This window comes from Podarcis liolepis (genome assembly GCF_965112155.1).
Source record: "Podarcis liolepis genome assembly, chromosome: 2".
Classification (NCBI taxonomy): Eukaryota; Metazoa; Chordata; class Lepidosauria; order Squamata; family Lacertidae; genus Podarcis; species Podarcis liolepis.
The window spans coordinates 3,487,626-3,504,883 of NC_139555.1; the positions used below are offsets into that span (position 1 = coordinate 3,487,626).

Below are 17,258 nucleotides of genomic sequence, written 5' to 3' on the forward strand. Positions count from 1 at the left end.
TCTTTCTAAGAAAAAAACCTCCCCCCCCCCCCCCGCTGTCAGGCTCCTATACTGATGTGACTTTGCTGTCAGGGCAGTTTCCCTTGAAGAGTTGATGAAGAGCACTGTCTGATCCAAGGCTCCAAACCTAAAACTTCATAGCCACTAGAGAATGTCAGGGCCCCCATCTTTTTAGTTTGACCTGAAAATACATGTCTTTAACCTCTCCAATTAATGCAAAATGCTGCCAGTGGAAATGCTTGAATGTAAAGTCTTTTGCTGTGACAGAGGTTGTCTTGTTCTCAAGGCTAGGGAGCTGGAATGCCTTCAGATCATTATGTAAATGTATCCAAAGGATCATTCCTATAAGCGAAAAGGAAAGGAAACTCGGACCCCTGGGACTGCATTCCTGGCAAGGTTTCGTTCCTCCTCCTCACAGGCTTTTGAACTCAGACATTTCTGCAGTCAGCGGCACAGTCCTCTCAACCTGTTCTTCCATTGAAACTGTTTCTCCGGTCAAAACTTTTGACTGCTGTTTGCCCTACAGCACACATCTTGGTTATGAATCAGCTGCCTAATGTTTATTTGCTGGATGCATTGGCATTCTCCTTTTCTCTCCTCCTTTCCGTAGTTCTGCTGAAAGCCTCTGATCTGGTTTCTGTGGGTGTGTGGAAGGTGAAGAATGAGTTAGGTTAGCATGAACTTGGAACCAGCTGTGCTTGATTTGTTCCCCCACCCACTTCCACCCCCCTTGCCCCACTTGGTGTCCCAGTTTTCAGAGCAAGCAACTTAGCTTGTTTTCTTCTTTATACGGCCAGCCTTTAATCCCCAAGGCTGAGCCTTTTCCAAATCCTTCCATGAAGAATTGCAGCCTGTAGGGGGGGAAGCTGTTCAGCAACGGACTGAATTTATTAGGAAAACCTTTTCTTAAAAATATTTGCTTAAAAAGGCTTATCAGGTGCCTGCTGGCAACTGATTTACGCCAGGGCCAGGGAACCAGGTGTTGTTGGACTCCAGCTTCCATTAGCCTGTGCTGGCCAATGGTCAGTGAAGATTGAATTGTAGTCCAGCAACATCCAGAAGGCCACAGGTTCCCCAGCCCTCTTTAGACAGAAAAAAATGTGTCCTGCCTTTGGACATTCAGTAGAACTAGAAGACCTTTGGGTTCCTTCCAATTTAGCTTATGTAATATAAACTAAGTATTTAAGTTCAGTCCCTGGCCAATTTAGTGACGTGTTTAGTTCCAGTTCTCCACTCACCCACAAAGCTCAGTGGGCCAAACAGTACACACTCTCAGCCCAACCTACCTCACATGGCTGTTGTGAGGTTATTATGGGTAGGGGGACCACATAAGCGACCTTGAGCTCTTTGTGGGGAAGACAGAATAATGGCGTGGCTCAATGGAGGAGCATATGCTTTGCATGCATAAGGCAATAGGTTCAGTTCTTGGTATCTCTATGTGGGGCTGGGAAAAATCCCTGCCAGCAAACCTGGAGGGGTCACTGCCAGTGGACAGTACTGAGGTGGATTGGTGATCTGACTCGGGAGCAGGAGCGGCTGGTGGGGCAGGGTGGACCACTTCACCTTACCTGGATGAGGCTGCACAGACATACTGACAGACCACAGGATTAGCACTATCAGCCTGCCTGTGATAGTCACCCTTGTTTCCATCCTGCCTTTCCAGATATTCTGTAGTGCTACTGGCATTGGGAGGGTGGCTTCCCGGCTCCACCACACCACACCAGCTGGTACTGTTTGCAAGAGGGCACATTCTGTATAATGCAATCTCTACTTAAAATTATTTTGGGTAGCAGGGCTGGAGAGGATCTTTTCCTGGAGACCTTGGAGAGTCGCTGTCAGTTGGGCTAGGCAGGATAGATGGCTCGGTGGTTTGAAAATACTAAGGCAGCTTATTATACTTCCAGACTGAGCTCTTTGAATAAATAATGAATGAGCCATCTCTGTTTCCTGCATGTTGTGTCTGTGCTTGCAAAAATATGAGGAAGTTATCATTTACACGTTTGTCATCCTGTGGGATTTGTTAGATGCCTCAAGGACCAAAAACAACGTACATAAATATTTGGAGACTTTAGGGGTAGCATTTGGAATTCACGACCTTCTCAGAAATTGCCTACTAATGAAGATTTCCCCATACTCACAAATATTTTTAGTCAACTGGGCTGGAAGATGTTGCAATTTTATTTTCCTTTGCTGTAAAATGAGAACCCAGGGGACAATAAACTCAAAAATGTTTGCTTTTCATTGTGCAAGAGTCAAATTTTCCAGCTCCTAAGACCAGCTAGGTAAAAGGAGGTTAACCCAGAAGTTTCCTGTTTGCTAAATTCTCAGTGCTAGGTTAGCTTTGCTTATTTCACTCATGGATTTTAAGCAATCTCATGATTTTTAAAAGCTTGGCTTGCAGCATGACCCTTTGTATGTGTTCTTTGAAATAAGCTCCATTGAGTTCTGTGGCAGTTACTCTTAAGTATATGTACACAGGATTGCTGCCCTAGGCTGTGTCCACACAGTAGTTTAAATTGGATTCAATGCATCTCATACGTGCATGTTTTTCACTTCCTCCACACAATGTGGTCCTCATACAAAGGGCAGCCCACACTTGTCCCCATTTAATTTGAATTTCCCTAATCTGTAGATAATGTGATAAGGAAGCGCGGGGGGGGGGGAGACCCTAACCAAAATATCACATGATACAAAACAAGAGCATCTGCTTTGCAGGCAGGAGGTCCCGGGTTCAATCCCTGGCATCTCCAGGTAGTGCTGGGTGGGACCCTTGTCTGAAGCCCTGAACTGCCACTGCCAGTCAGTGTAGGCAATACTGGGCTGGATTACCAATAGTATTACTCAATAAAAGCCAGCTTCCTATGTTCTTGCTCACTTGTACTTCCTTTTAATCCTAGAATCTATCTTTGCGTTAACTCCAGTGTTAACTATTGTTCACCCTGGGTCAACTGGGAGCTCTCACTGGTGCGCCCACACAGTGCCAATCTCCCAGCCACCTCCCTGTCATCTGCTCCCAGCAGTGATACTTCCAAACTCTGTGGCCATGTTTTCTTTTGCCAATGAGTCCCATCTATGATGCATGACACAATAAGGATTTCACCAGGATAAGGCAGAAGCCAGCTGGGTGTTTCTGCAGCCTGTTTGGAGGATGCCTCTCTACCCTGGCTGGCTTCCAAGTCAGCATGAAAGACCTGAGAAGTTGGGTACGTTAAGAATACAGTTAATACATACTTTCATTAAAATATGACAGTATACTAGGGTGAGGATGAGCCCTTTATGAGGACAGATTGTATTAAGCAGCTGTCTGCCTGGGAGAATACTGGATTTTCCTCCAAAGATAGATAATTTAATATGTGATACAGGAGAGTAAGGATCTGATTTTTATGTTTATTTTTTTGTCCTGGGCCACATAATATACAGCATAGCTTGTCAAATGGAAACTGGGTTTTAGTTCATACAGCTGTGGGGATCAGGGCACAGAGTAAATCACTGAATGGTATTATAAAATGATAAGATCATAGAATTGTTGAGTTGGAAGAAACTCCAAGGATCATATAGTCCAAGCTCCTGCAGTGCAGGATGATGATAAATCTAAGAGCAGTGCTCTGATTAGCATGTGCTCTGAGCAGTCCTCTGATTAGAAGATGCCCCCAAGTAATCAGTTGGCTCCATCTAAAATTCCAGTAAATACATGTTCCTATTAATGGGGCACATAAAGGGTGTGAAGTTAATCTGTCAGTGACAACCACCTAAATAGACAGGTTTTTGAAACTTGTTTGGAATATTTTAAAGTTCTTCTGGTATCTCTGCCAAGAAGAAGAAGAAGAAGAAGAAGAAGAAGAAGAAGAAGAAGAAGAAGAAGAAGAAGAAGAAGAAAGCCTAGTTTCTCATTGAAGGATATGAGGAAAAGCTTAGACACAGATATAAGGCAAGGCTTTGCCTCCAAACTCAAGTAAAAGAGAGAGAAAATGGTCCAGTGTCCACCCCAAGCTGCATGTACACACGTCGTCTTAATTTGTGCTGTTGTGATGCCAGTGAGACAACCAGATGCTCCAGCAAGTCCACCTCAATTGGAGGGCGGGCAAACAATGAAGCAGCCAGCCTTGGGGGTCCTCTTGTCACTTTTTCTTCATGTCAGGGCCTGCGTTTCTACTTTCAGACAGAAGCGAGACCAAAATCCCTGAGGAGTTCAAAATGAGTATGGTGCGTGGCAGACTAACAGCTGGCTGTATATTGTACACGCCAAACAGGAAAGGGGTCATTATCCTGCCTGAGGGGGAAAGATGCAGCAAAAAGAAGAAGATGAAGATGAATTGTGACCCAAACAGGTGCTAATGATGATTAGAGAACATGACACTGGGTGCACCTGAGACCAGGCTTGAGGGCGTGTGTCAAAGCGGAGGGAGCAGGGAGGATGCTTCTGCTATATAGTGCACCCCCCAGAGAAACTGCTGTTTGGAACAAGTAAAAAGTTGTATGCCCTTGAGCATGTGCAGAGTGCATTCTTCACATCGCTCAGTAATCACAGGCACTCTGTTACCTCTGGGATTTGGGAACGGAGCTGTGAGTAGGGCTTCTAGGTGAAGGAATTTCAGGTGATCTTGAGCCCTGGTACTTCCTATTTTAGAAATTATTCACTGCCTGACTTTACCCATTACCTTGTGAGATCAGCACCTCCTATTTATTTGTTTATTTTCAGTATTTCTTCTGATGCAGAAATTACAGATGGGCACCATCTAGAATCTAGAGTACAGTTCCAGGTGTACATTTTGAATTATTTATGGATTGTTGTTGTATGCCTAGGCTGGAAATGCAGCCCAATCTGCTCTCATAGAGCTCTGCATAGGGTGTCAACAGCCAGGCACCCCCTATCTCAGGGGTTGCCAAGCTTTTTGGACCAGTGGGCACATTCCAAACAGAGTGCTGAGGGTGCCATTCTCAAAATGGCTGCTGTGAGGGGCATGGCATAACACAAGATTGGAGAGAGTGCCGTCATTGCTGCTCTCCCTTATGTTTACCACAGGAAGTCTGCCATGTCTTGCTGGTGCTAACTGTGGAGATACTACAGTGGTACCTTGGGTTAAGAACTTAATTCGTTCCAGAGGTCCATTCTTAACATGAAACTATTCTTAACCTGAGGTACCACTTTAGCTAATGGGGCCTCTCACTGCCGCCGCACTCCCGGAGCTTGATTTCTGTTCTTACCCTGAAGCAAAGTTCTTAACCCGAGGTACTATTTCAGGGTTAGCGGAGTCTGTAACCTGAAGTGTCTGTAACCCAAGGTACCACTGTATTGTTAACAATAGAAGAACCCTATTTCCTCAATGCCAACCCTAAACATAAACTTAGGTTACAGTCCTGTATCCACTTACTTTAGAGTAGCCACATTAAACACAAAGAGACTTGCTGCTGGAGTAGACATGCATACCAGTTTATTGTAAGCTGGCTATGCTGTGAATTCTTATTAAGTTCAAGACATCAGCTTCAGCACAGCAGGAAGTTTTTTTAAGCCTCTTTGCAAAGTTTTCATATTTGCATTTGACATTTGGAGAGGAGGTTTAAAACACAACAACAACCAAACATCCACCTGCACTTATTGTTCAGTAGTATTCGCAGAAAATACCGTATTTTTAGCTCTATAAGACACACCAGACCACAAGACGCTCCTAGTTTTTGGAGGAGGAAAACAAGAAAAAAAATATTCTGAATCTCAGAAGCCAGAACAGCAAGAGGGATCGCTGCGCCGTGAATGCAGCAATCCCTCTTGCTGTTCTGGCTTCTGTGATAGCTGCGCAGCCTGCATTCGCTCCATAAGATGCACACACATTTCCCCTTACTTTTTAGGAGGGAAAAAGTGAGTCTTACAGAGCAAAAAATATGGTAACTACTAGGGAGTACCTGATCTCAGACAAACCCACCACAGAAAAGATGCATCCTGGTTGATGTGGGAGGAAATAAGGGCAAATATGAAGTTTCCAAGGTCTATACTAGAAAATAAGACAGAAATAGGAAAAGTGGAGTAAAGGGGAAAGAAAGATAGCAGTTTTTTTAGAACCCAGAGATTCCTATTGTCTGGTGTCCAAACAACTCACTTATCAATCACTGCTTCACACATACACTCAAAGCAGGTTACAAACCTTCAGTTCTGAGATAAGGAAGAATGATTCTGGAATAAAGAAGAAATGGTAAATTGCAATCTCCATCTTGGAACTCATGACCACAACATCCATCCTAGTTCTGTACTCCCCACCCCCCAATGTCCTCCTCTACCCCTTGCTTTGGATAACATATTGTCTCATGAAGAGTTCTCGAGAACTTGAAAGCTTGGCAGATGTTTGTGACATTCTGGCTGGTCCTAATAAAAATATTGCCCAATTTTGGCTTTTGAACTTGGAAGTTGGAGCCTGCTCAATCTGAGTTGCCGTCTGTGTACACATTACTCTTCACTCTGGCTCCAGTGAGCTTGCACCACTGTTGTTTGAAGCCATGTACACACAACATTAGCCACAATCCATATCTATCCTGTAGTTTCTTGATAAATACCACTGTTTGATGTGCTTGCCCTGAAATCAGGTTCCATCTGATTAGAAAATGTAAACCACATTCACTTTGCAGTTAAGCTGAGGTGGGCACCTTTGAAGCAGGTCATGCACATGTGCAGATGGCAGCGCATGCACAGACAACAGCCAAACCAAACAGGTAATACACATTGCATATATGCAAGTGCAGCTGCTTACATGTTCATAGGCTGAGATATTTAAGGCCTGTGTCTAGGAATTTGACATCTTTCTTTAGGACCATGTACCCAGCTATATCATGCTGGCTTCATATTTTTAAAAAACAACAACACACCACTTCACTGTGTACCAAAGTTTCTCCCTCCCTCCTTCTCAGACACAACCAGTTTAATGTTTAACGCAGGGGGCAGGCAACCTCAGGGGCTCAATATTTTATGATTCTGTTTAGCTAAGATTCCTCCATTGCAGGGGGTTGGACTAGATGACCCTTGAGTCCCTTCCAACTCTATGATTCTATAATTCTAATATGCCCACTTTGGGCCTGTGATGGAAATTAACTCTTAATTTACAGTGGTGTTTATGATATGGGTACCGGACGTTCTTGTTTCCCAGGGACAGTTCCCGGATTTACAAATCTGTCCCCAGACAAAATATGTCCCCGGATTTATATTTTAAGTGTTGTAGATTTATTAATAGGGAATGAATATTGCGTGATTGGTTCAGTGGCACAAGACATATCATATGGGGACTTCTGGTGAGGCAAAATGGCAGGTGCCATGGCAGTGAGCAGCTACTGAAGCCAGCCAGAGACAACTGCGCTACCAGGCTGGCTCTGGGCTGCTGAGACTGCCGCTGCCACTGCCAAGGAGGAACTGGGGATGCCCAGCGCATCAACTGGGGGGGACTGCTGACCCCCCCGTGACCCAAATCGAGCCAGGAGCAAGAGTGACCAGCCACTCGGCTGACTGCCCAGCGGCACTCTGGGGCCAGAAAAACCCCAGAACCGATGCAGGGAGAAGGAAGAGAGGAAGAAAAAGGACAAAAAAGAGGGGAGCCCCGTACTTGCCGCACTACTGCCACTGCCATTGACAAGGAGAGGTAGGAAATCACCGGGAGGGCAAGGACACGTGGCTGAGCCCAGGCCCGACCCGAGCCTACTCCATGGCGGCTAGCGCTCCAAGAGAGCAGGCTGGGGCCCAGAGGAAGGCCATGTGACAGAGGAGACCACAGAAGAGCAGATATTACATCTTATTTTTTTTAGAAAAATAACTTTTTTAAAAATAACTTTTTAAATCTCTTTTAAAGGGGGGGAAAAAGTTTCCCTGGATTATTTGAAACAAATCTGGTAACCTTAGTTCATGATACTGGCACCAGAGTGTGGACAGGAATTAAAAAATAAGAACAGGAACGGTCTGTTGTTCAGAGGTGTTTCCTGAGCCACCTGAAAGTCATTGGGGGGCCACCCAGTGGCCGCCCTACATAGCTTTGCTTCAGGGTTTTGGGAGTTGATGCAAAGTAACAGCTTACTGCATGGAAGTGATTCTTTTGTGAGTGCCTTCACTGTCTGGGATCAAGGTGGCTCTTTTGACAACTTGCCTTTTGCCCTCTGCAGCCCCCTTTTTGGTATGTTGCAGAAGCAGCTGAACTCTTCTGAGTGCAACTGAGGCCCAAGGCTTGCTTCTTTTCCAAATTTCCCAAAGTTCTCTGAGACTGTGCCAAAAATAAAAAAGCTGCCTGCTGCCCCCCCCCCCAGCTAGCTAGCTAGAGAAGAGAAGAAGAAGAAAATGATTTTGGGGACTGAGACTGGCGATGGCCAGGGGTGGGGAGAGAGAGAAACTCTTTTGTAAGGGTTAAAATAGGTCTTGCTAATGTAGCTTTCATACAGTTTCAGAGGAAACCTTGGCTTTTGGCTTTAACTATGAATGAAAGCAGAAAATAATAATAAAAGATGGAATTTTGAACAAGGTAAGAGGGAGGGAAGGAATGGGGGAGGAAGTTGAGAAGAGAAAACAAGCCAGCAATTTGAAAAACAAAAGACTTTGAGAGAAGCTAATGCTTTCCAGCTGCAAAAATACCAGACTGGGAAGGGAGGAGGGAGGTAGTTGGCTGTCACTCTTGTTGCTGTTGCTGCCTCCTTCGTTCCTGTTCCAGCCCATTTTAAGAGCAAAGTGTGTCCAAAATCCTAGAAGGAGTTGGGGTACAAGCCCCAGGAGCTGGTTGCAAGTGTGCCTTGGTTTTGGAACGGACTTCCGGAATCGATTAAGTTTGAGAATCAAGGTACCACTGTAAAATTCTTGCCACATACTGGATTTATGTGGTTTATAATTCTCTCCTGATTAGGGAAAACCATATCAGTACCCTCATTGTAATCAACTGCAGTTGTAATCAGTTGCACCCCCCCCCCCCAGTTCTTCAACCACATTGTCAACAAACACTTCCCAATAACTAAAGGTTTAGAATCTAATCTGTTTGAGCCAGAATATAAATTTGGTCTGGCCTTTTTATTCAGCCCTGCTTTGATTACATGTTGAAAACAAATAATTTAAGAGAATTTTCAATCTGATAAGGGGAAACAAAGGGAAGACTTCACAGGAATTGTGGAGGATTTAAAAGGATTCAGCTGCATACAAAAAGATGTACATTAGGAAAAAATAGCACTAAAATGCTGTTATTTATCTTTTGGCTTGTTCAGATCTTTTGGCTTGTAACAGCATAGATAAAGGAACGATAGAGATTAATAGGATTGCCACCTCCTGTCTCAGATATGAGCCTTAACTTCTTTTAAATCTCCAGGGCCGGAAGTTCTTCAAGTGTGATTTCTCACACAACATATATTGCAGCAGTTCTTTCGCTTGTTGCCTTATGCCAACCTTTGCAAAGCTGAGACCCTCTAGATGGCTGGGGCTGATGGCAGTTGTGGTCTAAAACTTCCTGGTTGGCCAAGGTTGCCTGTGCCATCTGCTTTAGTAGAGACTTTGCTTGGATGTACATGAGGCAGAAGAGTGAAATACTTAGGTGAGCTGAATTTCTTAAGCAAACAAATCCTGTACCCTGTTGAAGAGACAGCATCTTTTCAAGTAGCTTCTCCTTTGCCCATTGGTGAAGGGAGATGCAGTTTTGACTGATGGAGGTGATTTGTTGCTGCCCTTCAAACAGAAGTACATTTTCCCATGCTGGGTGGAAGCCATGTGGGATGGGGTGGGGGGATGACCAAGGGTTTCTGCAGCTGTTAAGTTTGGTTCAACATGGACTAGGAAAAAGCCAGTTGTTTTAAAGGAACCTGGTGGCTACAATACAACCTGTTGCTGGTTCAGTGGGAGTGCCAGCTGAGGTTCAGGGAGAGAATTGTGCTAAGTGAGAAATACTTGCAAAGGACTGCCTTGAATTCTGGTTCCCATGCAACAACTGTGTCATCATCATCATCATCATCAATAACACAATTACTATATTTAAAATGAATAGCCACATAGAAAGGCTCACCATCCCAAGGTTCCCATTTATTTATTTATTTATTTGAATCACAGTAGTCTCTAAGTGGTGTAAAGGAGACACGAACATATGAAGAGCTCTGCTGGATCACACCAGTGGCCCATCTGTAGTCCAGCAACCTGTTCTCAGAGTGACCATCCAGATGCCCATGGGAAGCTCAACAGCTAATACAATAAACAATAAGACCCAATAATATAATACTAAAAATGTGTTAAAATCTAAATGGGAATGCTATCAGAAAAAAGCATAGTTAGGACCAAGCTGTGCTTTGTAAGGTTACCTGTACGGTGGTACCTCTGGTTATGAACTTAATTCATTCCGGAGGTCCGTTCTTAAGCTGAAACCGTTCTTATCCTGAGGCGCGCTTTTGCTAATGAGGCCTCTCACTGCATGCGTGCCTCTGGCGCGCAATTTCCATTTGCATCCTGGGGCAGAGTTCACAACCAGGAGCAGCTGCTTCCAGGTTAGCGGAGCTCGTAATCTGAAGTGTTCGTAACCAGAAGTGCTCATAACCGAAGGTAGCACTGTATGGTATATAAATTATTATTGGGAAAGTTACAGAGGTCCAAATTGCAGTGGTTCCACCATTACCCTGTTCTGTAATTTGCGTTCAGTTTTCTTCTCATTTGGAACACCTAAAAGCAATCTTGTGACTCTGACTCAAAAGGTGGTTTGCAGCCAACTTTGACGTTATTTTTCTCTAGCTTCAACAGGTCTTTCCCCTCTGGTGCAGGAAACTGCCTTGGTGCTTGTGCCTCCTTCTTTTGTGCAAGATATTAATGAATCAGGGACAGGGAGGCGCAGAACAGATGAAGCAACAACAACGTAGCTTGGGGTTGCTTAACCATTATAAAAGTGCAGAGTCGCTCTTGTGGTCTGAGCTGACACCACGACACCACATGGGAGAGTTTCCAAAGGGAGTGACTCAGCTTAAAGCACTGACCAGATGTTAAAGGAAAATCACTGCCTCTTGCTTGATTCCTCCCTCCTTCTGAGAGAAAGAGATTTGGCACTCAAGCAGTATCTCTTAACTCTGTCACGAACTTTGCCCTGCACCCTCCAGAGCAGCTGCCTGCCTGTGGGGTTTAATGTCCCACTTGGGCCACAAGCCTAGCAAAGCGGTTTAAGGGCATATCACAAGACGGATGAATGTGCATCTTTTAAATGATTTTAACACTTAGCCCCTAAAAGCAGCTTCAGATCAAAGATGCCGACTCTTGAGGCAAAGTGGCTTGAAATTACGATTCCCAGCTAGATTAGCGATGGTCTTCATCTGGACTGGCAGATTTATTCACTGCTGCTTGTTTTTGCTGTCCTGTGGCTCAGGCCGGTCTAATGTGCTTTACCCCAGAGCAGCACAGGGCAGGCCTGGGATATCTTGGACATTGTACAGTGGTGGTCAGGGGGCTCCTGTTGAGACAGGTGACTAGGCAACCATTTTGCAGGCTGCTTCACAATGAAAGAGCCAGGCCTTCTGGTCTGTAGGCTTTCTATTCAGAAAACTCAAAGCACGATCAATGGGCTGTATCAACAAAGGAAGCCTCTGCAACAGACTTGATACCATTCCTTTGCTGATTTGAAATTATATGCATAATTTCTGGGTGCAGTTTCCATTCTTGTTTAATTGATGTGCTTGTTTCCTGCCCAGTATAGCTACTATCTATGTGTACTTGGGTGCTTGTATCTCTGCTTCTCTAGGATGATTATCCCGTAGCCTCATATCATATTTTACCTTAGAAGTGTACTGTCAATCCCTGGGGTCCAGAGGTTGTTGGGGTACAACTCCCATCATTCCTGGTCACTGCTGGGCTGGGGCTGGTGGGAGTTCAGTATCTGGAGAACCACAGATTCCTCACCCCTGCTCTATCCTTTCCTGTCTGTCTGTCTGTCTGTCTGTCTGTCTGCCTGCCTGCCTGCCTGCCTATCTGCTTTGAAGGCATCAAAGTGTAAATATGAATAACAACAACATCCTTCAGGAACTTGATTCCAAATGAAATTTAATTTAATCAAAAGCTATCTGAACTTTTGCAGCTTGAAGCCACTTGTTGGTGGTGGTTGTTGTTGTTTTAAGATAGAGTGGTCTCTCTCACACACATGCACACCAACTCCAAGTGGCTGTTCATAACTTATCCTTCCTCCCAGAATTCTCCTAATGGAATTATGTTGTTGCTGCTGCTCCTGTCCCCCTTGTAGCTTGCATGTTGCAATTTACAAGCCTGGCGATTCCAGTTTTCTGAAGAACAACAGAACACTAAAATTGTTTTTCCAGCCGAGTGGAGAAATTTGTTCTTCCCCCAGCATGCTAATGAAAGGCAACTTTTGCAGTGAGTCAGTTTTTACTGTTAGCAAAACTGGCACTTGGTTCTTAGCCAGTCATCCTTGGAGGGCACCAGGCAGCTTGACTTGCTCAACAGTCCCTCGTCCCTTGAGACAGAGCCTTCTGCTTTGAGGGAGTGGTGGCCATTCATGTTTCCATTACACAGTGCAGAGAGAGAGAGAGAGGGAGAGGGAGAGGGAGAGGGAGAGGGAGTCTACTCTGAGACATTCTTATCCCTGCAGCACCATCAGACCTACCCAATACTGTATTAACATTCAAGCCAGCACACATACATTTGCTATGGTGGGTAATTGGGTCTTTCTTTTGTCAAGCTTCATTGTTGGGGCCAGCTTAGAATAGCAGTTCCTTTGCATCCCAGTCAGTGACACAATTGTATGCCGCTGCTGATTGGAGTCCAGTGGGTGCTTCCTGACCTTTTTTTAAAAAAAGGGGGGGGAGCAGGGGGAAGAAGTGGAGAGAAAGCAGCAGATGAAGGCCCTGACATATGGAGCCTTCTATTGGAGGCCAAGGAAAATCCCCTTATCCAAACATGAGGAATTAGTACCCAAAACTTGCTGTACACACTGCAGGTTCAGTTATCCAAACAGCTGGACCTGTGTATAGTACTGTAACAAATAAGCGGCCTTAAACAAGCCTTACTTTATTGTGTTTTGCTGGTTCGCAGCAGCCATTTCTCCACAAACCATGTTTACCTTTTGCAAGATTTTAGAGGGTTTTCCTGGTTTTTTAAAAATCATTTGGGGGTCAAAATTCTGTAGTTGGAAACACATTAGAAAATTTCCCATAGCAATCATTGGGAATCATTGACTCGTTATGTGAACATTCGCCTAACAAACAATTCCCTGAGAATGCATTGTGTTTGGATAGTGGAACAGACCACTTTTTCATCTTATCTCAGTGTTGCCTATTCTATAGTGGCTCTGCAGCAATTCTGTGAATTGAATTGGGGACCTTCTGCATGCAGAGCAGATATTATGAAGCTGAGCTACAGATGTGTAGTGAATATGTTCTGGGTTGAGGCAAGTAGAGGAAGGCTGACCCTTGCAAAGCCAGCATAGTATTGTGGTTAGAGTTTTGGGCTAGAACCTGGGAGACCAAAGTTCAAATCCACACATAGCCATGAAACATGGGCCAGTCACTGTCTTTCAGCCTAACTTACTTCACAGGGTTGTTGTGAGAATCATGTCCTGGGGAAAGTGCAAAAAAAAACCACTTATGACTTGTTGAACTCCTTGGAAGAAAGGTGACGATATAAACAAACTCATAAACAATCTGTCCCTCTCCTGCTACAAGTTATGGCAAAGCAGTTATTTCTAATGTACAGTACCTATTTATGTTTAGAAAACTGGGATGTAGAGATGTTCAGTCAAGAAATGAAGTCTGGCAACTGTAATTTCTTGCAAATAGAATACGAAAGAAGCCTGTATGGTGTTCACTTGCATCGAGTGTAGGATCAGATCTCTTTTGCACAGTTAGAAGCTGTGAGTTAGAAAGAAGCAGAATCTACAGTCTGCAAGTAAACAATTTGTATAGTGAGCTACAGTTATCCTCTTATTGGTAATTTAAGCATAGTAAGCGCCATAGTAAAGTCCCACCCTGGGCTTCTTTGGGAGTAAAGGCTGGATATGAGATTTAATAATAAATTCAATAATAAAACTGTAATTTGGTGAGAACCACATTCTGAAAGGTGTGTGTGTTTTGGGCAGCACCATCCTATGAACTGTGCTTGTGAAAGAGCTAAATTATGTTCTCTCATTTGTAAAGGATGTTCCTTTATGTGGAATTTATTAGGAAAACTTATGTTTTGATTTCTGTTTATCTTAGTTTCAGTGTCTGATTTGGATTTTGTAATGGGGGGCTTGTTATGGAGATGCATTACTGTAGATTATAGTAACTCCTAAATATGCACCTTTGTATATAAATTAGCATATGCAAATTTTATGTAAACCCACATAGTTGTGGGCTGAGTGGGCAATGCATTTCTTCTTTTTTCGGTGATCTGCAAGGGGCCACGGTAACTAACCTGTAGTTGAGCACCTGGAAACAAGTGATCGTGATTTCATTAATCCAACCACAGTTACTCATTAAGTCTGAAATGGGGAACTGTGGCTTAATGTCAGGATCTTAACCATAGGTAGACGTTGATTTAAGATTCTGCTTTGTAAGCTCATATTAAACTTCATGTTTCCATTTTGGATATAATGGAATCAGAATGTAAGGGCTTATGAAAGGAGGTGGCATGGGGAGGGTGTTTCCCAAGCCAGAATCTGAGCTTTTGAACTTGGCCAGAATCTGGGGGCCCCTTTTTGGTTTGGTTGCTGCTGCTTCCCAAAACTCCCCCCCCCCCCGGCCTTCCACCACTGCGCTTTAGCAGCACACTGTTTGGGCCTCTGCCAACAAAGTATTTTGGAATGTAGCAATAGGCTGTGGAGGCCTAGTGCTCTCAGAAGCCCATTGATGCCAGGACTGGAGAAAAAAGAAAACCCTGTGAAACACGAAAAAAGTTTTGAAAGCTGTTTTCAAGGGGGGCACAGGGCGGGTGAGGGAGCCTAATTGAGGACAGCAGCCAGTTCCCCGAGAACAGAGCAGCCCAGAAGGATGAGAGGAGAATAGGCCTCTAAGTATCTCAGTGGGAGAGCAATCTTCTGCCTGATGCTCTATTCTTCAGTAACACAAAACAGGCCCAGTGGGGAGGAGAAGGGGTTGCTTGGGATGGTTTGTTGTCGGCAAGAAAACTAGGGGGGAGCATGTGATAGGGGGTGAGATGTGGCTGAAGAACAGGCCAGGTGAAGTGGCATGCGGTCAGTGGACATGGGGAACTAGGCTGTCCCCTAAATATACCTGGTAAATTAGAGTATTAAAGTATTAATGCCTGGTGCCTCCTTCCCAAAGCCTGGGAAGCTTCTGCCCGTCTTAGGGAGGCAGGCGGGATGCTCACAAACACAATGTCCCTCCCTTCCCACAATCGCCTTTACGAGCTGTTGCCTCTGGCCCTAACTGTTCCCCCCCCAAAAAAGTTTCACTGCACACCACTGGCCAGGTGTGTGTGTGGGGGGGAGGTGGGGAGGAGAAGAGCACCAGTCAGAGACATGGGTACTCATGTCTCATAACCAATGCCACTGTGCAGGGGTTCAGGCACTGCAGTTGTTTGAGGCTACAGGGTCACAGTCAAATCCTTTTTGTGTCATAGCCAAACAGCACAGCCTGAAATGCATATAGTCTAAATAGGCCTAATTTTATAAGGCTATTTCATTTTTCATGGTATTATATATAGCTTCCTCTGGCGATTGAGAAAAAGTTTTTATTTGAAAAGGGCTTTGCCAGGTGGTTTTTTGTTTTTTGCTGAGCATGTTGTTCTCTTTTACTGCTGTAGTTTATATGGTGGTTTTAGAAGGCTTGTTCATCATCTTGAGTGCCTGTGCTGTTCGAAAGACAGCTAACAAATTTTATAAACAAACTAATAAATGTTTTTAATAGGGTCACTGGGTTTATGTTCAGCAGGCTTCTGTCCCTTAAAAGGGTTGTACAGAAAGGAAAGTTCTGCCGGTTGCAGTTTCTTCTGTCAGTGTAGCTTTGTGTTTGGGAAAAGTTCCCTTAACAAAACTCTCAGTTACACACATTTCCAAGAGAGAGAGTGAGAGAGAGAATGTGGCAGCTCTAAGAGAGGACTGGAGAACTTCATGGAGTTCTAGATCTACCACCTCTACTTAACTGGGAACTTATTTCTTGAAATGGAGGTTTGGTAAGAAGACATGATCTGTATGACAGAGTGGCAAAGGAGGAAAAGAAGTTCCATGGGATGTGTAGCTGGGGCGAAGCATTTCAGATTGCAGATGGGAAAACAGAAGTCTCAGTGCTCCCTCCCAAACCATACTTACTAGCAGTGCTTTCCCCCCCTAGAAAAACAGGTGCTGGTACTCACCATGAAGTTGTTACAGTAAGTGCCAGACTTTTTAACACCCCCCCAAAAGGGGGGGAAGAATTGCTGGTACTCACCTTGTTACAGTAAGTGCCACACTTTTTAACAACAACAAAAGAGGTGCCGGTACTGAATACCCTTGAGTACCACCTGGGGGGAAAGCACAGCTTACTAGACATATAAAATTTAGCATGCTGCAGAGGAGGTTGTAGCTTAGCCTTCTCTTTGAAGGTATCTCCACGCATCACCACCCTTTGAAACTTTTGCTTTTCTGAGGTACTTCCAGTCACGGAGTGCAAGCATTGTCTCTATAATGCTGGATGACCTGGAACTCTTGAGATCTGTTCCATGAGCAGTTCTGTGTGCCTGACTCTTTACAGCTCCACTGACAGATCTTTTGCAGTTCAGTTCCTTCTTGTCCTGAGGAATGAGCTGATCAGATGTGCCTGTACAGATGAAAGGCAGGTTGTAAATATTTTTGATGGTATAGTAGTTGGACACTCTGAGCCATGGCTTCCAAGGAGTTTTGACAGAATCGAAGAACCAAGATTTCCCACAGTATATTTCTCATAGGTGTAGCTTTCAAAAGGAGTCCACCAAAAGTCCAAATAACTACAAGACAGATAAGGCAGATGGGCTCAGCAGATAAAAATATCAACAGATGAAACATTACCTACCCATGCTGTATGGAGCCCAACTCCAGATTGCTGGCCTTTTGAAGAAGGTTAATTTCTGAACTGTTCTTGACCAAGAGTTAATATCTTACTTACCACACCCTTCGTTTTCTTCCATTAGATGTGGAGCAGATGGCTATTGACTGGCTTACAGGCAACTTCTACTTTGTGGATGATATTGATGACCGGATATTTGTCTGCAACAAGAATGGGGTCACCTGTGTTACGCTGCTTGACCTGGAACTGTACAATCCCAAAGGCATTGCACTGGATCCAACCATGGGGTGAGAATCTTGTGTGTGCAGTTTGTGGATGAAGAA

The 17,258-nt window shown here is 44.4% G+C and overlaps 1 protein-coding gene across 3 annotated transcripts in view; it reads left to right on the top strand.

Moving 5' to 3' along the window:
* Positions 1-17,258, top strand: part of LRP1 (LDL receptor related protein 1) — a 326,669-nt gene that overhangs the window by 159,633 nt on the left and 149,778 nt on the right. For all 3 annotated transcript variants that reach the window (XM_083486061.1, XM_083486059.1, XM_083486060.1), the window contains one exon: positions 17,060-17,222. In XM_083486061.1, coding sequence (XP_083342187.1) covers positions 17,060-17,222 — 163 coding nt within the window. The remainder of the gene's footprint in view (positions 1-17,059; positions 17,223-17,258) is intronic.